This window comes from Dendropsophus ebraccatus, chromosome 12 (genome assembly GCF_027789765.1).
Source record: "Dendropsophus ebraccatus isolate aDenEbr1 chromosome 12, aDenEbr1.pat, whole genome shotgun sequence".
Lineage (NCBI taxonomy): Eukaryota > Metazoa > Chordata > Amphibia > Anura > Hylidae > Dendropsophus > Dendropsophus ebraccatus.
In genome coordinates, this window is record NC_091465.1 from 84,518,846 (window position 1) to 84,540,490 (window position 21,645).

A 21,645-nucleotide genomic window follows, 5' to 3' on the forward strand; every position below is an offset into this window, starting at 1 on the left:
TCCAGGAGCCCGGACCCCATAGCCCCATGGTGGGGGTCACAGCCCTATATACAGCAGGTTTGTTCTTAATAGCTCTCTCTGTGGGATCAAACAAACAATACCCAGTTATGTGAATGGTGACATTACAACAATAGTTCACCTGCTCCTACTCTGTGTCAGGGGGTGTTAGACTCTATGGCTATAATGGTATGAACAATACAATATAGTTTTAACCCCTTAACAACCCATGACTGACAAGCATTTTTGAAAAACCTACAGAATTTCTTTGGTCTTACACTTGATGCTCTCAGAATTTGTCGTCTTCCCATGCCCGATGTTACCTGGTATTCCCGCACTCGATTACCCCTTTGGCCTGGAGGTGGACGTGTTCATGTTCTTTTCTGGGTGACATTACCAGCCGGCCCTCGGTCTACCCCATCTAGGCTTCACAAGTAAACACATCTGACATCACACACAGCAGACGGCTTCATATACAAATCCACATTTAATCGGGTTTTCGGTATACAGGTAATATATACATAAAGAATCAGACATATACAGAGCTATATATGATTAGATATAGTAATGCTGTGATTCTCTGCTTGTTTCTAGTGAATAGAAACATTAATGTTCAATTTATAAGCTTAAAAACAATTGAGCCTTAAAGAATTTCCCTGATACCGTTACAATGTATCAGTCTAGGATATTCTAAAGCAGCAAAGATTTGGAGCACAAGGTATATAAGGAAAGCTGCAGAACATTTCATCGTGTGAGAATAAAGCTTCACTGCTAAATATCAGCTCCTGAGACAGTAAGCAGCAATACACACACACACACACATACACACATACACACACACACACATACACACATACACTCATATACACACATCAGCTTACACCAGCCTAAAAGGAATAAGGGGCAATGCTGTACAACACCACCTAATGCTTTATTCATCCCTTTGTTACTGTTAATAGATTCCCAGGGTCAGCCGCCTGCGTCTGATCTAGGGAGACTATGTTACGCATCATAGTAAGCTAGTGATGCTTTATACAACGCTGCCTTACTGTATCTGCTTACTACCACAGGGTTTCCTGGGCAAAGAGCAGAAGGAGCCTAGATTGTGTTGTCTATTCCCCTACATGGGATCATGAGGCACAGTCAGGCAGATCTTCTACCCCAGAAAACCTCAGCAGTACCAGAAAAAAAGGGAGGGGGGGAGAGGTAAATATAGCATTTATTTTTTTTTACATTTTTTAATCATTATTTTTTCACCTTCTCCAGATAAAACAAAGTAGGATTTATACTGTTGTTGGACAGGGCTGTGGGGTGTATTTACTATAGCCATTGTGTTGTCCACACACAGAAAAATGAAAGCAAAATACAACAGTAAAATAGGTATAAAAAGCTGCTGTATTTATGATCTGACACTGTGCTACATTAACGTCTATGGAAAAATGTCAGTCAATGCACACTGTAAAAAAGAAGTTGTGTGCACAGACGGCATTACATAGACTTTAATGTAGCATATTAGTAGAATATAAATACGGCCACATTTTATACCTATGTTTATGTCATATTTTGCAGTTATTTTACTGTGTGAACATAGGCTAAAGCTTTAGCAGTGGAGCCATGTGATAGGCTGTGTCCATTACTAAAGAGTAATACTAGGCTGCTGCTAGGTTAGTATCTGCCTGTTGAGAATAAAGCAGCGGGTTCCTTATGCTTTTATCATAAATAATTTTTAAAAGTCTTAGGAACCTGTAGAAAAAAATTGTAAGTTAATAAAAAGTTCTGTAAAGCTCTCTGCTCCCTGCTCTGGTGTGTGACCAACCCCGGAACCTTTATCTGTACTGCAGCCTCTAGAGACATCACATGAGGACTAGAGGCTGCAGTGCAGAGAAAGACGCTGGGGACAGGATACAGACAGGAGCGGGGAGCAGTGAAAGCTGCACAGAGGAGCAAGGCGCCTGTCATACTAACAGGTGTCACCACTCCTCTACAATAAGAAGTGATTATATATATTTATTCAGGGAAAGCGTAACTCTCCTGATAATACTACTGACAACCAATAAACTGAGTTATTTGTGCATTAATGCCTTTGTTCGTATTTTATATTATATGTAGTATCAGATTGTGTAACATTTATAAGACATTATGTGGCTTTCCACAAACCACACAAAGCAAACAAAATAAACAAACTTTCTGCCAGTACAAGTTCTAGACACTATCTGTCATTCAAAATGTCCTTAAAAGCCCAAAGTCTATTGGGATGGCATTGAGTCAACATCCACTGTGCAGACAGAAAAATAAATCAACTCTTGGAATTACCCCGATTTTTGTGCTGATTACTAGGAAAATGGTCATAGTCATTTAGGGAAGTAAATAAAACACAGGTTCACTTACTTTTCCCCTTGCTCCGTGGATGTTTACTCAATGTTATCAATAAAAGACGTAACATCTTTCTACGTGTTCCAAACTCAGTTGCATTGTGTTTGTCTATAAATGTGACTTGTAAGGTTCACTTACTTTTCTTGAAACTGTATGTGTGAGGGAGTTGGGAAAGACTGATCAATATCTTCTTTATATCTATTACATCTACCCAACCTGACTTGTTGTACACCTTTCGTGTCTTGTTTTAAATGGTTTTATATATGGTTGATATGATTTTTGCGCCCTATAGCCAGGAGCCCAGAACAAGTCTGTGTAGTATGGAAAGGCAGTGTCTTGTGCAGCAGACAGGTGTGACCAGCTACCAATGTACATACAGGTGGTGGACACCCAAACAGGAGGATATTAGGAATTCCCCAAACCAGGTCCATGTGGTTGGGCTGGATATGTGTAAACAATGAGTATACAATATACTAGAAGCGCCTTCACGGCTAGATTATAAGAATTATAAGCATTCAAGCCATATATAACGTTTACACAAAAGATGATTAATCAACTGAAGAAAAGCGTAGAGAGCGTTCCGATGGCCGAAATGGTGATGTGGCCGAGATGCTTCTAACCGCGCTGGGAATCATCCTCACAGGTCCCTGCAATATAAAGGCACAACGGATCCGGCTTTAGAATAAGACCATAAAATATTCAGAGAATGTGACTGTGCGGGCAATTATGGTGCGGTAACATGGTGGATGGACACAATAAGGGTTATGCACAATACTCCCATGCCAGAAAAGACACAAAGACTGGTGGAGCAAAAAGACGTATTACAAGTCTAAGTGAACCCCTCTACACTGAATGAGGCCCTTCTAAGAACCCGGCTCATGCTGGGCGGAGGAAAGGTGAGTGGGATAATTATTTATTTAGTACGGACTAGGGGGGGAGAGAGGGTTTAACTACAATACAAGGGGTCCAGGGAGACGGGAGCTTTAACTACAAAACTGGGCGGAGACCCACCTTACACCACTGGTAAGAGGTATGAGTAAGGCTGGGTTCACACTACGTTTTTTTCATCCTTTTTTTTTTTTTTCTTATGTTTTTGGGAAAAATAACTGATGTTTTGTGCGCATCTGTTTTGATCAGTTTTTTCATTGACTTCCATTATAAAAATAACGTGTCAAAACGCATCCATTTTTTTTAGCGTACACAAATATGAGGTCAGCTATGTGTTTGAGTATGTTAACTCCTTCGCGTCAATAATCAGATCAGATCAGATCAAGCATCTGTCACTGAGTGATAAGGACCCCCACAGCCATGCTGCAGGGGTCCCGATCGCATGTGCAGACAGGCGAGGGTAAGCTCCTTACCTCCGTCCTGTTGGTTCGGCGAGTCTGCTCTCAGGCAGGCTCTATACATAGATCGCCGATAACACTGATCTATGCTGTGCTATGGCATAGCATAGATCAGTATATGCAATCTAATGATTGCATCTTTTACAGTGAATAAAAGTGTAAAAAAAAAAAAAAGTATAATAATAATAATATGCGTTCAGGATAGCTGCGTTCAGGATAGACTGGAGAGGGGAGAGCTTAGAGAAAGGAAGACCGAAGGAAGACTGAAGGATAGATCAGAGTCTAGCATAACCCCCAGACATCGAGCCTGATGCACAGGAGTTATGCTAGTACCACAGACTGAGAGTGAGATGTCGGGTTTAGGTTTGTTAGAGGGCGGAAATACAAGAAGTTCAGTTTTAGAGAGCTTAAGTTTGAGGAACAGATAGGTCATAGTGTTAAAGAGAGCAGATAGGCAGTCACTTGTATTTTGCAGGGGTGATGTCACGGGAAGAAGTGTATAATTGGGTGTCATCAGCATAAAGATGGTATTGCAGGCCAAACCTGCTGATGGTCTGTCCGATGGGGGCTGTATAGAGGGAGAAGAGGAAAGGACCCAGGACTGATCCCTGGGGAACCTCAACAGAGAGAGCGGTAAGGGACAGGAAGTAGAGCCCGAGAAGGATACACTGAAGGAGCGGTCAGAGAGGTAGGAAGAAAACCAGAAGAGAACAGAGTCCTTAAGACCAAGAGAGCTGAGCATGGAGAGGAGAAGCTGGTGGTCCACAGTGTCAAACGCTGCTGAGAGATCCAGGAGAATCAGCAAGGAGGAGTTTCCTTGTGACTTGGCCTTCAGGAGGTCGTTTGACACCTTGGTGAGAGCAGTTTCAGTGGAGTGAAGGGGTCGGAAGCCAGACTGTAGAGGGTCAAGAAGGGAGTTTTCTGAGAGATAGGGTTAGGCGAGAATAGACCAGACGTTTTAGGAGTTTAGAGATGAAGGGGAGATTGGAGACAGGTCGATAGTTGCCTGCACAGGAGGGATCTAGAGAGGTTTTTTTCAGTAGCAGTAAAAATTACAGTGTTGAATGAGGAGGGAAATATACCAGAGGAGAGGGAAAGGTTACATATTTTGGTGAGGTGAGTAGTGACAGGAGAGAGTGACTGGAGGAGGTGTGAGGGAATAGGGTCACCAGGGCGGGTAGTAGGATGAGAGGAGGAGAGGAGCTTGGCAACTTCTTCCTGTCACTGGATCAAAAGCAGAGAGTGAAGAGAAGGTGGGAGAGGGGGTGGGATCTATGGGAGAGGGGATGGGATCTATGGGAGAGGGGATGGGATCTATGGTGCTTTTTAGGCTGGGAAGTGATGTCGGAACGGATGGTGTCAATTTTGGATTTGAAATAGGAGGCCAAATCTTCAGCGCAGAGGTCAATGATGGGTGACTGAGCTTTGGGCTTGAGAAGAGAATTAAAGGACAACTCCGGCGGGACCCCCCCAAAAAAAAAAAACACAGACACACACAGACACCATACTCACCATCCCTCCGGTGACGATCGCCACTCCATTCGGCCGCCGTCCGCCTCACCGTCACCTGCGTCCGCCGTCCAGCGATGTCTCCTTCTTCCGGGTCCATGAGAGAGAAAAGGCTGCCAGCGCGCTTGCGCACCGGCAGCCTTTTCATTGGCTGGAGCGCATCACATGGCTTCCAGCAAGCTCAGCCAATCAGGGCTGAGCAAGCTGGAAGCCATGTGATGCGCTCCAGCCAATGAAAAGGCTGCTGGTGCGCATGTGCACCAGCAGCCTTTTCTCTCCCATTCACTCTCAATGAAGACGCCGAGGAGGAAGAAGACCCGGACCGCCCCCAGCTCTGACATCACCCGACACCAGAGAAGAGGACCGTGACGACCGTAATAGGTAATGTATATATTCTTTAACTTCCGGGGTGGGGGGGTCGGGGGTCGGAAAGTGGGGGAAGGGGGCCAGACCGGGTATTTAACCACATTACAAAGTTATATAACTTTGTAATGTGTGTTAAATAAGCCAAAAAAAATTTTCGCCGGAGTTGTCCTTTAAAGGTGTCGAAAAGGCGTTTTGGATTTTTTGACAGTGAAGAGATGAGGGAGGTGAAATAATATTGTTTGGCAAGGTGAAGGGCAGAGTAATAAGATTGAGTGATTTGTAATGAATGAAATCTGCTGAGGTTCTAGATTTTCTAGATTGTTTGTAATTGTGAAAGAGAGGAGGTTGTGGTCTGATAACTCTGAGGGATCATTTGTGAAGTTGGAGATGAAAAGTGGCAGAAGAAGATCAGGTCCAGGGAATTCCCTCCTTTGTGTGTGGGAGAGTTTGTTAGCTGTGAGAGGCCGAAAGAGGTGGTTAGAGAGAGAAGCTGAGAGGCGTGAGAGGAAATAGGAACATCGACAGGGATGTTGAAGTCGCCCAGGATTAGTGTGGGAACTTCAGCAGATAAGAAATGAGGGCGCCAGGTGGCAAAGTGGTCGAGGAATTGTCGTGGAGAGCCAGGGGGACGGTATATAACAGAAACTGGACGGAAGAGTCTGAGGGTGTGAACCTCAAAGGAGGGGAAAGAGAGTGAGGGTTCAGGGGGAATGACCTGGGAGGTGCACTGCGGGGAGAGAAGAACACCAACTCCTCCCCCATGCCTACCCTCAGGTCTGGGGGTGTAAGAGCGAAGAAGACCACCATAGGATAGAGCAGCAGGGGAAGCATGGTCAGATGGTTGCAGTAATAAAAAAGTTTTCAAAAGTATTAAAAAACCCTTTATAAACCCCCTCTCAATAAAAGTTTAAAAGACCCCCTTGCCCATTATAAAAATAAAAATATAAATAAACATATTACATATCGTGCGAATTGTCCGATCTATTAAAACATAACATTGTTCCCACACGGTGAATGGCGTAAACGAAAGAAAAAAAAAAAAAAAAAAAAAAAAAAAAATCGCACCAGGATTTCTGATTTTATTAAATTATATATCACAAATAAATTAATAAAGAGCAATCAAAATTTTTCTGTTACACCAATATGATATTAATAAAAACTAGAGATTATGGCGCAAAAAATTACACCCCAACCAGCCCTGTAGGTGGAAAAATAAAAGCGCTCTGGCTCTTAGAAGGCGGGGAGGAACATTGAAGGGGTTAAAAAGGTGGATGTGTTTTGATGCTTTTTTATATGCATCTGTTTTGCAAAAACGGATAAAAAAAAATGGATGAAAAATATGTAGCGTGAACCCAGCCTAAGCTTTAAAACTTTGTTTCCTCTACTAATCTATAGGAAAGTATAAGCTAGTAAAAGACATTGCTTACCACACATAGATCCAATAGCCAAGGCAATAAGAAAAAGGACAAGAATCAAAAATATACCAAAGCCGTCCACTCCTGAAAACAGAGGAGATTGATTTTATTATTTTGCACTTAACTACAACTTTGGTTGACGATGATGAGCAAAAATCCTGGGATTTGGAACAAATTCGGCAGCTGAGCCCTGTGGGAGTAAGGAGATAAGTGATGAGGCACGGCATTGGCACTCACCACTATTGGGCTGCACAGGGCACATTGCTGCATATCCGACATGGCTGCTTACTGTAGAGGGGTCGGGGGTCCCTGCTCCTCTACATAGTCTCCATGGTGCAAAGAGCTCAGGCTGAGACTGTTTGTTTCCTGCTCAGTGAATACTCACAGAACACACAACCCAGCAAGTGTAAGTGCCCAAGAATGGTAAGCAGCAGATCACTGCTTACTGTAGAGGAGCAGGGACACCTGTTATAGTAACAGGACTCCCTGCTCATTTATTTATAACCAGCTGTGGTAAGGAGCCTTGGAAATAACTACTGAGCAGTGAGGCCTACACTATATACCTGTTAGGAACCGGATAGCAGGACAATACAAGACAGTGAGCCCTAAGCTCAGCCCCGCCCACTGTCCTCTACCTACTTGCCACAATCCGCCCTTAGATGGCGGCGAGCCACTGGGCGGCGGTCCCTACACTGGCTAGGTGGGACACAAAGACAAGACAGACAGACAAAACACAATAAAGAATGGTCAACAGTCCGGGTCACAACAATCGGGCAGCGCAGTACAAAAACACAATCCAAAAAGCAAGGTCAATAAACAGGCAATATGGTCAGGGGCAGGCAGCAAGCAGGGATAGTCAGAATACAAGGCAAAGTGGACAGAATAAACACAGAGCTAAACAGAGGCAGAAGCAGGCTGAGACAAGCTCAATATCCGGCAGTGAGAGGCAGGCTGGCAGACACTATATAGGAGACCAGAGGTCCAGTGCAGGAGCTGATTGGACCAGACCCCTAATCTCCTCAGAACACCTGAGGCAAGAGCAACCTGACTGGCAGAGAGAACAGTCAATCAGACTAGCTAACCAGCATCAGAGTTAACTCCGGAGTGGCCAGGAGTATCTCAGGCAAAGCGGGTGTGGCTGAACAAAGACAGAAGGAAATAGAGCAGTGTTCAGACAAGGTTCAGGACACTGCACAAACATACAAAAACACTGAATATCAGCGCCATCTCAGGCGCGCAGCACGAGCCAAGGGGCGCACGGAGTTCGGCACAGGCACATTCATGACAATACCTTGCTGGTCAGAGAACACTCACTGATCCAGTAGGGGAGTGAGTATCAGTGTATGAGGGGTTATACATACACTATCATCACTTACCCCACCCTGTGCATATAAACTGAGCATCAGGTATACATGTAATGCCTCCCCCCTTACTATGTCTCTGCTCCTGTACAAATTGGACAGAACCAAAAACATTCTTATTTGGAAGAAACCACATTTTTTGTATAATGAAAAATCTATTTTATTTGTTATAAATCAGGTCACTGATCTTGATCAATAAGTTTGTGGTCGGGTGGTCGGCCTTTACACCGCTGGAGCATGAATACATCGTAATCAGTATAATGATGGATGTGCGGTATCCTATGACGCCATCCATGTCCTTACCTGCAGAGTTTTCAGCAGACGTCCCACCAGCAGACCGCTCGCCTTTTTTATCTGCCTTTATCTTCTTTTCGATATTGTGATACTCTGAAATAACAAAACAATTTATCAAGAGTTTAGAATTTAATAGTACCTGAAATAAAGTCACGAGAAATAACTTTTGTCATATCAAAGGTCATTGATCCCCCACGGTGTCCTGCTGGGATCGGGAGATACAGCCGCACAGCACAATCCACTCCCTGGCCACCCGCTCTGTCCTGTAGGTCGATGGTAGACTACCATCGATGGAGTAAGCTGTAACAGTAATATGGCCGGGAAGTGGATGGCATGGCTGCAGGGTCCTCTTTTTCTTATGATGCCAGCAGGACCCCAAGGGATCAATAACTTTTGACAGGTACTCTTTAATCTTAAAGAGTTACCGTCATTTGTAATAACTTTTTGAGGTGTCATCAGATATGTCTAAAGTTACTGATAGCAGTGGGTCTCACGGGGATGGAGAACCAATCCCCGGCTGACAGAACATTTGACACTTTTGCCCTATAGGCAATAATGAAGTGAAAGAGTCGGGAAAGATGAGTACTGAATGAGATCCAATGCAATGAGTAACTTCTAAAATGTCTGATCACACCTCATCTCATCTAACATAGTTAACCTTGTAGGGCTCTTTACGTTAAAGCCATACACACACACACACACCTTCTATAGTTGCCATTTCCATTGATAACATTGTATTTTGCACATTAAAAAATACATCTAGAAATTATTTTCAGGTGCAGCACAAGCAGCGTGTTATGTCTCAGTGGGGCAGGTGCTTGTGCTGCACTTGGGGGACCCCCCGGCAACATGACTAGGAGATGAGGATTACAGCGCTGGACTGCGGCAGGGAGAGTGGACTCATCGGCTGAGATGCCCCTTCTCCGTGACACTGTCCACCGACATGGACTTTTGTAATGTGCAAAATACAATCTTATTGGTGTGGAATATGGCAACTATAGAAAGAGGGGTGACAATATGACTTTACAGGCAATCTGTCAGGCCTGTACCTGGAAGAGAGCTGCAGACATCGGCAGACAGGTTATAGGGAGATAAAGCAATGCCTTTGTCTTTGATGAGCCACAGCATGCACGCTTCCTCCCCCACCTCTCCCTTCCAGGAGGCTCCGACCAGTATCAGTCAAGACAAGAAGGGTCGGGAAGGGGGGAGGCATGTATGATGACTGTATCTGTGCTATATCTGTGAATCCATGCAGCCATCATATCATCACCTTTAATTTCTGCACTTGTCCCACCGTCAGACTGGTCGCCTTGCGTTTTACCCACATCCGTCTCCTTCAGGATTTTGTGACACACTGCAATAACAAAGCCAGTCACAATCAAGAGTGCAGCATGGATTATAAAGACTTCTTGGACTCCTAGAAACGGATGCATCGAGTATCTGGGCAAAAATAGCCAAAGAATTGGAAACACATAGAAGCTGAATTTGGACACCATACAACATTCTGTCTGTTACGGACCATTCCCTGGGACTGTAGATAGAACACTGCCCTAAAGTATAATGGTGGCCACTACTAATATAGGACGCCCTCTATGTCCCTCGTACCTTCAGCGTTCATCTCCACAAGGCTGCTCGCACCTTGTCCTCTCCCATGTTCCACCCACAGAGAACCATAATCTTCATCTCCATTCTTTGTGCAGGAAATCTCCAGGGAGGACTGGTCCTTAAAGCAGGCAGAGCAGTTCTTCAGTATGCCCACCCTCTCTGGACAAAGCAGGACGTGATGGAATGTATAGACATCCTTCTTCTGTGTAATGACGATGGGGCAGTCGGTGACCGTCACACTCATATTACACATCTCTATAACCGAGAGAAGGAGAGGTCACCATTAGTCAGGATGCTCAATTAGCTTTCTATGTCTGTGGAGTACAGTGTATCCATAGTCAGGTACAGTGTATCCATAGCCAGGTATAATGTATCCATAGCCAGGTATAATGTATCCATAGTCAGGTATAATGTATCCATAGCCAGGTACAGTGAATCCATAGCCAGGTACAGTATATCCATAGCCAGGTACAGTAATATCCATAGCCAGGTACAATGTATCCATAGCCAGGTACAGTGTATCCATAGCCAGGTACAATGTATCCGTAACTAGAACAATGTATCCATAGCCAGGTACAGTGAATCCATAGCCAGGTACAGTGTATCCATAGCCAGGTACAATGTATCCATAGCCAGGTACAGTGTATCCATAGCCAGGTACAATGTATCCATAGCCAGGTACAGTGTATCCGTAACCAGGTACAGTGTATCCATAGCCAGGTACAGTGTATCCATAGCCAGGTACAGTGAATCCATAGCCAGATACAATGTATCCATAGCCAGGTACAGTGTATCCATAGCCAGGTATAATGTATCCATAGTCAGGTATAGTGTATCCATAGCCAGGTACAATGTATCCATAGCCAGGTACAATGTATCCATAGCCAGGTACAGTGTATCCGTAACCAGGTACAGTGTATCCATAGCCAGGTACAATGTATCCATAGCCAGGTACAGTGAATCCATAGCCAGGTACAATGTATCCATAGCCAGGTACAGTGTATCCATAGCCAGGTACAATGTATCCATAGCCAGGTACAGTGTATCCATAGCCAGGTACAATGTATCCATAGCCAGGTACAGTGTATCCGTAACCAGGTACAGTGTATCCATAGCCAGGTACAGTGTATCCATAGCCAGGTACAGTGAATCCATAGCCAGATACAATGTATCCATAGCCAGGTACAGTGTATCCATAGCCAGGTATAATGTATCCATAGTCAGGTATTGTGTATCCATAGCCAGGTACAATGTATCCATAGCCAGGTACAATGTATCGATAGCCAGGTATTGTGTATCCATAGCCAGGTATTGTGTATCCATAGCCAGGTACAGTGTATCCATAGCCAGGTACAGTGAATCCATAGCCAGGTACAATGTATCCATAGCCAGGTACAGTGTATCCATAGCCAGGTACAGTGTATCCATAGCCAGGTACAGTGAATCCATAGCCAGGTACAATGAATCCATAGCCAGGTACAGTGTATCCGTAACCAGGTACAGTGTATCCATAGTCAGGTACAGTGAATCCATAGCCAGGTACAGTGTATCCATAGCCAGGTACAGTGTATCCATAGCCAGGTATTGTGTATACATAGCCAGGTACAGTGTATCCATAGCCAGGTACAGTGTATCCATAGCCAGGTATTGTGTATCCATAGCCAGGTATTGTGTATCCATAGCCAGGTACAGTGTATCCATAGCCAGGTACAGTGTATCCATAGCCAGGTACAGTGTATCCATAGCCAGGTACAGTGAATCCATAGCCAGGTACAGTGTATCCGTAACCAGGTACAGTGTATCCATAGCCAGGTACAGTGTATCCATAGCCAGGTACAGTGTATCCATAGCCAGGTATTGTGTATACATAGCCAGGTACAGTGTATCCATAGCCAGGTATTGTGTATCCATAGCCAGGTACAGTGTATCCATAGCCAGGTACAGTGTATCCATAGCCAGGTACAGTGTATCCATAGCCAGGTATTGTGTATACATAGCCAGGTACAGTGTATCCATAGCCAGGTATTGTGTATCCATAGCCAGGTACAGTGTATCCATAGCCAGGTACAGTGTATCCATAGCCAGGTATTGTGTATCCGTAACCAGGTATTGTGTATCCATAGCCAGGTACAGTGTATCGTAAAGGTTGAGGAGATATGAGGTATATAGGGAGATATAGATGATAGATAGATAGATAGATAATAGATTGATTGATTGATAGAATATAGATAGATAGGAGATAGACGATAGATAGATAGATAGATAGGAGATAGATAGATAGATAGATAGATAGATAGATAGATAGATAGATAGATAGGAGATAGATAGATAGATAGATAGATAGATAGATAGATAGATAGATAGGAGATAGATAGATAGATAGATAGATAGGAGATAGATAGATAGATAGATAGATAGATAGATAGATAGATAGGAGATAGATAGATAGATAGATAGATAGATAGATAGGAGATAGATAGATAGATAGATAGATAGATAGATAGATAGATAGATAGATAGATATTCTTTAGTATAATCAGTAGCACTTCACAAGGACTCAGGGTGCCAGATGTATCCTCCAACCACGAGGTGCATATATATGTAAAGTATTCCAGATAGATAGATAGGAGATAGATAGATAGATAGATAGATAGGAGATAGATAGATAGATAGATAGGAGATAGATAGATAGATAGATAGATAGATAGATAGATAGATAGATAGATAGATAGGAGATAGGAGATAGATAGATAGATAGATAGATAGATAGGAGATAGATAGATAGATAGATAGGAGATAGATAGATAGATAGGAGATAGATAGATAGATAGATAGATAGATAGATAGATAGATAGATAGATAGGAGATAGATAGATAGATAGATAGATAGATAGATAGATAGGAGATAGATAGATAGATAGATAGATAGATAGATAGATAGATAGGAGATAGATAGATAGATAGATAGGAGATAGATAGATAGATAGATAGATAGATAGATAGATAGATAGATAGGAGATAGATAGATAGATAGATAGATAGATAGATAGATAGGAGATAGATAGATAGATAGATAGATAGATAGATAGATAGATAGATAGATATTCTTTAGTATAATCAGTAGCACTTCACAAGGACTCAGGGTGCCAGATGTATCCTCCAACCACGAGGTGCATATATATGTAAAGTATTCCACCGGCACTCCAGATTAGGTGAAAAAAAACGCTTTGATTTATTCAGTGAGTATACAGCACAGCAAGCATAATCAGTCGGCAATGTTTCTGTGGCCTCTCGCTTGAAAATGGTGGCGAGAGGCCACAGAAATGTTGCTGACTGATTATGCTTGCTGTGCTGTATACTCACTGAATAAATCAAAGCGTTTTTTTCACCTAATCTGGAGTGCCGGTGGAATACTTTACATAGATAGATAGATAGATAGATAGGAGATAGATAGATAGATAGATAGATAGATAGATAGATAGATAGATAGATAGATAGGAGATAGATAGATAGATAGGAGATAGATAGATAGATAGATAGATAGATAGATAGATAGATAGGAGATAGATAGATAGATAGATAGATAGATAGATAGATAGATAGATAGGAGATAGATAGATAGATAGATAGATAGATAGATAGATAGATAGATATTCTTTAGTATAATCAGTAGCACTTCACAAGGACTCAGGGTGCCAGATGTATCCTCCAACCACGAGGTGCATATATATGTAAAGTATTCCAGATAGATAGATAGGAGATAGATAGATAGATAGATAGATAGATAGATAGGAGATAGATAGATAGATAGATAGATAGATAGATAGATAGATAGGAGATAGATAGATAGATAGATAGATAGATAGATAGATAGATAGGAGATAGATAGATAGATAGATAGATAGATAGGAGATAGATAGATAGATAGATAGATAGGAGATAGATAGATAGATAGATAGATAGATAGATAGATAGATAGATAGATAGATAGGAGATAGATAGATAGATAGATAGGAGATAGATAGATAGATAGATAGATAGATAGATAGATAGGAGATAGATAGATGATAGATAGATAGATAGATAGATAGATAGGAGATAGATAGATAGATAGATAGATAGATAGATAGGAGATAGATAGATAGATAGATAGATAGATAGGAGATAGATAGATAGATAGATAGATAGATAGATAGATAGGAGATAGATAGATGATAGATAGATAGATAGATAGATAGATAGATAGATAGATAGGAGATAGATAGATAGATAGATAGGAGATAGATAGATAGATAGATAGATAGATAGATAGAAGATAGATAGGAAAAGGCAGCGCTTCAAAAAGGCAGCGCGAGGCTGCTGAAACGTTGCGTCACTGGAGTGCTGTAACATGAATTTGCTTTGAATAAACACTGAACTTTTTTTCACCGCTACTTGGTGTGCCGTGGACTATCTTCTGATAGATAGATAGGAGATAGATAGATAGGAGATAGATAGATAGGAGATAGATAGATAGATAGATAGATAGATAGATAGATAGATAGATAGATAGGAGATAGATGATAGATAGGAGATAGATAGATAGATAGATAGATAGATAGATAGATAGATAGATAGATAGATAGATAGATGGATAAATAGATAGAAAAAGATAGATAATAGATAGATAGATAGATAGATAGATAGATAGATAGATAGATAGATAGATAGATTACACATCCATTTAGAAACATTTGATCCTCTGTACCATCATTGTTTGTCATTGGTGTCACGCTTTCTTTGTTCTCCTCCTCCACGGATGTTTCACTCACTGGTAAATGGATTAGATAAAACAAGGTGGAATTAAATAAAAGTTGTTTACTATCAGATTACAGTCACAGACAGGTAATATAAAAGGTAACATATGTGCCCCTTCCCCAACAACCACATAACCCCGCCAGCACTCCGGTACTGCACTTCCAGGTGACACATTCTCTTTAAGGACATCACCTCATCTGGAAGTATTATGATATCTCAATGTGAGATTATGATTGGTCAGTGGGGGTCTGACCACATTGCGGGAGTGCGCTCAGATACCTGGCAGCTGCTGCTCCTGTCACTGATCCTCTTAAATGCCGCAACCACTATTGATTGAGGCATTTAAGGGGTTAAATGGTCAGCATCAGCGTGAAGGCAGCCGCTTATTTAGTAGCACATCTTTACATTGCTTTACCTCTGGGGCCAACACTAGAACTCAGTTGCGATCTCTTCTGCCGATGTCTATGACTCTTCTTCACGAAGGAGTTACAGTCTGGAATGATACAAAAATATAAGCTGTAATGCTACTCCGGACATGCAGGGTATTTATATTATAGAGTACTTCCTATAGCTGGTGGTAATGAAAGTGTGCGCTATCAACGATCCTATGAGGGTCATCAACAATAAGATGGTTGGAGACCAATTGTCACCAGAATTCTCAGAATTCGAAAATTATCAGATTTTTTTTTAACAAAATACGAGATGTAGGCAACAATGATCCTTACTTTACTTTCCACCATTTCTACTATTTTTTTTTTTTACCTTTAGAAGTCATTTTTATGAAGGTGCTGTCTCCATTCCCATGTCTGACCATAATATCCATGGGAATCACACGCCTGCAGGTAACCTGCAGCAGATGAGCGTCTGTGTAACAAGCGGCACAGGTCACAAAAAGAGGGAGATTTCCTGGGCAGGGTGGTACTTCTTGTAAAGTCGTGTTCTGGCCGTTAACTGTGAAGTTCATGGGATCATCGGATACTGGGACAGACTGAGTACAGTGCAGCGCTGACAAAGGAAGTGCGAGAGAAAGTGATTGTAAATATAAAAGAGTTACTGAACTGATTGTAGAACAACCAATCTAATGACCGCATGAAGAATTATGTCGGTGAGAACTTCCACATAAAAGAAGAAACAACTGCTGCAGGAGAAAAGAGCAGCTGCAGGTGGATGTTGCTGAATAAGGGGAAGCGGATGGACAGAAAAAGAGCTGCTGTAGAATGATAATACTGAGGAGGGGAGGAGTCACAGGACAAAAAAAGAGCAGCTGCAGGTGGATGTTGCTGAATAAGGGGAAGCGGATGGACAGAAAAAGAGCTGCTGCAGAATGATAATACTGAGGAGGGGAGGAGTCACAGGACAAAAAAAGAGTTGCTGCAGGAGGGTGTTGCTGGATATGGGGAGGAGCTACAGGACAGAAAAAGAGCTGCTGCAGAAGGATGTTACTGAGGAGGGGAGGAGTCACAGGACAGAAAAAGAGCTGCTGCAGGAAGACAGTACTGGAGAGGGGAGGAGCTACAGGAGAGAAAAAGAGTTGTGAAAAAGAGGGTGTTACTGAAGATGGAGAGGAACTGCTGCATGAAAAAGAGCTGCTGCAGGAGGGTGTTACTAGAGAGTGGAGGAGCTACAGGACAGAAAAAGAGCTACTTCATGAGGACATTGCTAGAGAGAGGAGCTGCTGGACAGAAAAATACTGCTGTAAGAGAAAGTTACAGGGGAGGGGAGGAGCTAACGGACTAAGGAGAGCTACTGCAGGAGGGTTCTACTGGAGAGGGGAGGAGCTACAGGACAGAAAAAGAGCTGCTGCATGAGGACATTGCTGGAGAGTGAGGAGCTGCTGGACGGAAAAAAAAACTGCTGTAGGAGGATGTTACTGGGGAGGGGAGGAGCTACCGGACCGAAAAGAGCTGATGCATGAGGGTGTTACTGGAAAGGGGAGGAGTCACAGAAGAGAAAAAGAGCTGCTGCAGGAGGATGTTACTGGAGAGGGGAGGAGAGAAGTTTCTGGAGGCAAGAAGAGCCTTTGATTGTATCAACATATATGCCCATTAAGTAGTATAAGCACAATCTTCTGGTTTCTTAAGGACTTTTCTAGGATATTTCAGGTAGGTAACAAAGGGGGCTGGTATGGATAAGTGGATAAAGATCCCACCCAAATATTTTCTGTAGGAAAAGACTTTGTAGAGATGACTGCATGGGCACACATACTTACCAGAATGAGCCCCTTGGTAAAGGACAAATGAGCAGAGGGCCACAAGGAGAAAGTCTGTAAATAAGAAGATTCTCAAGTAACTATGGCTGTAGCCAATATGGTTATTTTACTTAGACCTTGTCTCCAGTCACTGACTGATGTGGAGAGTAAAAGCCACCACCACCCTGGTCCATACTGTCACCCAAGGTTACTAAGCCAGCTAAGTGATAGCTGGGGGCTCCTGTTCCCAAGTGCTTGGTATCAACGGGAGGAGGTTATAAAAGTGGTGGATAGAAGTCCTAATACACTAAAACTAGCTCCCCAGAAAGTCTAAAGCGTTATCCCAAGATGATAACATCACCATCCACTGGGTAGATAATAAATATCTGATTGCTGGCGGTGTGACCACAGGGACCCTTACCGATCACAAAAAATTGTGCGAATCGATAGTGGTCAAGCATGCTCAATGTCACACTTTTATTTCCTAATGCGGCCTTTAAAGATAGTAGTGCATAAAACTTGACTGTCCCCATCAGTCCCTTAGCAACTGAATAGAGTGGCAGCGGGTATGTTAAGTGCAGCTCTCTTTACTCAAGAGACAAGTAAATCCATTATTGTGATTGGTGGATGTCAAGGTGGTCAGACCCCAACTGATCAGATATTTATCCCCTTTCCCGTGGATGGGTGATAAGCTAACATCTTGGGATAACCCTTTGGAAGACATGAAGAACTCTGGCCAAAAGTAAAAATTTTTCAGATGACTTACGATTTCCGATGACTTCTTTAGGTAACTTCAAGCGGAATTTCCTGAGACTACCTACAGTAAAGAAACAGTAATGAGATGATCAAGAATATTCTTGCCAAGGAGAGAGAGGCAATGGTAAAAGGTTCATCATGCATGTGACTTTCAATGTAAGAGAGCTGTGAGAAGGGGGAATCCATACAAAACATACCTCATGCTATAAGCTGGCCGTACATGGGGTCCAGAAAAGGGCAATTGTTTCAAAACATCGGCTGATTGCCACCATTGTCCTTTTTTTTTATCATACGTGGATCCACAGGTATCCAGATTGAGAGCAGCATATTAACCAAAATGAAAGGGAATCCAATAAATCATATCCCACCATCATCATCCTCCAAACCCTTTCCTGTCCTATCTGTAAGATACTATCAGGGAATGATGAAGGAGAATGTGGGGTGACATCAGATACTTATGTTGGAAACTTTACACCATTCTATGTCTTGTTTGTGCAATGTATGGCAGAATTGTGGAATATGGTGGTGGGACTGAAGGTCTCCCAATGTTTTGTAGATGAAACTCTCCCAGTAATCTCCCATTTTTACCTAAGTTTAATTTGCCGTAGAAAAAACTTACCAAGTTTAGAACGAGGACCCTTGATGACAACCACTGTCTTTATCTTCTTGTTTTTACGTTTTCTCCGCCTCCTCTTCTTCTTCTTCTCTTTCTTTTGGACTGGTAGAAGACCTGGTTCTTGAGGCGGTGAAGGCTCCTTGTCTGAGTCTGAGTCAGTGTTGGAGGTCGGAACCTTTTCACCTTTGTCGGTGCTCCTAAAAAAATAAAAAAAAATCATCAACATCTACATTATTTTCCTGGAAGAAGTGACATGACCAGTCATTGGATTCCATCATTGTAAGATAGGGATTACTGTTGAGTTAACTTATTGCATTTTAAAATTTTTGTATATTTGATCCCTTGAAGGGATGTTTAACCCCTTAAGGACCGGGCCTGAAATGGCCTTAAGGACCGGAGCAAATTTTATGAATATGACCTGTGTCACTTTATTCATTAATAACTTCGGGATGCTTTTAAATATCCGGCTGATTCTGAGACTGTTTTCTCGTGACATATTGTACTTCGCATTTCTTGTAAATTGGAGTCGATACTTATAACGAATCTTTATGGAAAACCACAAAATAACGTGAAAAATTGTAAAAAAATGCATTTTTCCAACTTCAAAACTTTTCTGCTTATACAGAAAATGGTTATGCCACATAAATTATATATTAAATAGCATTAGCAACATGTCTACTTTATGTTGGCGGCATTTATTAAACTATATTTCATTTTTTTTAGACAACAGAAAGCGTAAAACATTAGCAGCAAATTTCCAAATTTTCAGTAAAATTTCAAAATCAGATATTTTTAGGGACCTGTTCAGGTTTAAAGTGTATTTGAGGGGCCTGTATGTTAGAAAGCCCCACAAAGCACCCCATTTCAGAAACTGCACCCCCCAAAACTCTGCAAAAGCACATCCAGAAAGTGTTTTAACCCTTTAGGGGAGTCACAGAAATAAAAGCTAAGTGTGTAAGAAATTTGAAAATTTTAATTTTCTGTGCAGAGATTTTATTGTAATCCAATATTTTTCATAATTATAAACTTATTACCAGAGAAATGCACCCCAATATTTATTGCCCCGTTTCTGTAGTTTATAAAAATACCCCATATGTGGCCCTATTGCGCTATTTGACGCAACCACAAGCCTCAGATATAAGGGAGCGCCTAGTGAATTTCAACGCCTCCGTTATATTTGGTCATTTCTGACTGTACCACTTCAGGTTGGCAGAGGCTCTGGGGTGCCAAAACATAAGAAACACCCCTAAAGGGACACCATTTAGAAAACTACACCCCTCAAGGAATGTAACTAGGGGTGCGGTGAGCATCTGGACCCCACAGGTGCTTCACAGATTTTCCCAACAATATGGCGTGAAAAAAGACAAAAGTATTTTTTACACTAAAACGTTGTTCTAGCCTTCAATTTTTCATTTTCACAAAGGGATAAAAGGAAAAAAAAAAACACAAAACATGTAGCGCAGTTTCTCCCGAGTACAGAAATACCCCACATGTGGACATAAAGTGCCAAGCGGACGCAGTGCGAGCCTCCAAAGGGAAGGAGCGCCAATTGGCTTTTGAAAGCTGGATTTCACTGGAATGGATTTCAAGGGCCACGTTGCATTTACAGAGCCCTCGTGCTGTCAAAACACTGGAAACCCCCCACAAGTGACCCCATTCTGGAAACTACACCCCTCAATGAATCTAACAAGGGGTGCAGTGAGCATATGGACCCCACTGGTGACGGGCAAAAATGTGGAAAAATGTGACGTGAAAGTGAAAATTTTCATTTTTTCACTTTCACGGCACAAATGTGCCCGTTATCAAGGGGTCCATATCCTCACTGTGCCCCTTGTTATATTCCTTGAGGGGTGTAGTTTCCAGAATGGGGTCACTTGTGGCGGGTTTCCACTGTCTTGGCAGCACGAGGGCTCTGTAAATGCGACATGGCGTTCATCATCCATTCTAGCCAAATCCAACCTCCAAAATCCAAATGGCGCTCCTTCCCTTCGGAGGCTTGCCCTGCACCCACATGGCGCTTTATGTCCACATGTGGGGTATTTACGGACTCGGGGGAAATTGCTCTACACATTTTGTGTTTTTTTTTTCTCTTTTAACCCCTTGTGAAAATGATAAATTCAAGGCTAGACCAACATTATAGTGTAAAAAATGTAATATTTCATTTTCACGCCACATTGTTCCACATTTGTGCCCGTCACCAGTGGGGTCCATATGCTCACTACACCCCTTGTTACATTCCCTGAGGGGTGTAGTTTTCATAATGGGGTCACTTGTGGGGGGTTTCAACTGTCTTGGCAACACAGGGGCCTTTTAAATGCAACATGGCCCCTCGAAATCCATTCCAGCCAAATCCAGCCTCAAAAAACCAAATGGCGCTCCTTCCCTTTGGAGGCTTACCCTGCACCCGCATGCCGCTTTATGTCCCATTGTGGGGTATTTCCGTACTCAGGGGAAATTGCTCTACAAATTTTGTGTTTTTTTTTATTTTTTAACCCCTTGATAATGGCGATTAGAATAATCCCTGGATCAACGTGACCCCTGAAATAGGAATAAGGGACAGAATTTAGATAATGTAGAACCCCAATGACGTGTGGTGCGCCTTGGAGTGATCCAGTATGCAGAGGCCGGGGGGATCAGGACAGGTGTCACACTGGAAAATGGTGTCCTTCCTGATCCCCCTGTTACGTTTTCCTGGTGCGATACGGGGTCCCACATATCCAGAAGCGCTGGGTCCGCTCCATGGCTGCTAAATATTAGGGCTCTATTACTGCTTCTGATATTTTCGGATCGTGCCGCAAGCTACAGTAGCTCGGGCAGCGAGGGACCGGAAGAGGGGGTGCTGGTATAAAAGTTATCCCTGTACAGGTGGTAACCTTTATCCAGCAGTGGGAAGATTAGTTCCCGAACGATCTTCCCACTAACTCCGAGGATGGGGGGGGGGTTCATCTGGGGTGGATTCGGGTGTCCCTTCCGTCATACACTCTAAGGGTACGTGCACACTGCGGAATGGCGAAGGATAACC

At 42.6% G+C, this 21,645-nt stretch overlaps 1 protein-coding gene across 3 annotated transcripts in view; it reads right to left on the reverse strand.

Moving 5' to 3' along the window:
* Window positions 1-465: 465 nt before the first annotated feature.
* Window positions 466-21,645, reverse strand: part of LOC138769554 (uncharacterized) — a 33,135-nt gene continuing 11,955 nt past the window's right edge. For 2 of the 3 annotated variants that reach the window (XM_069948114.1, XM_069948115.1), the window contains exons 3-13: window positions 18,627-18,820; window positions 18,018-18,068; window positions 17,273-17,326; window positions 15,826-16,068; window positions 15,479-15,556; window positions 15,014-15,076; window positions 10,267-10,521; window positions 9,932-10,015; window positions 8,671-8,754; window positions 7,019-7,090; window positions 466-3,017 (exon numbers count right to left, since the gene is read on the reverse strand). In XM_069948114.1, the coding sequence (XP_069804215.1) occupies window positions 2,986-3,017; window positions 7,019-7,090; window positions 8,671-8,754; window positions 9,932-10,015; window positions 10,267-10,521; window positions 15,014-15,076; window positions 15,479-15,556; window positions 15,826-16,068; window positions 17,273-17,326; window positions 18,018-18,068; window positions 18,627-18,820 (1,210 nt within the window). In that variant the 3' untranslated portion in view covers window positions 466-2,985. The remainder of the gene's footprint in view (window positions 3,018-7,018; window positions 7,091-8,670; window positions 8,755-9,931; window positions 10,016-10,266; window positions 10,522-15,013; window positions 15,077-15,478; window positions 15,557-15,825; window positions 16,069-17,272; window positions 17,327-18,017; window positions 18,069-18,626; window positions 18,821-21,645) is intronic. The other variant, XM_069948116.1, reaches the window with a different exon arrangement.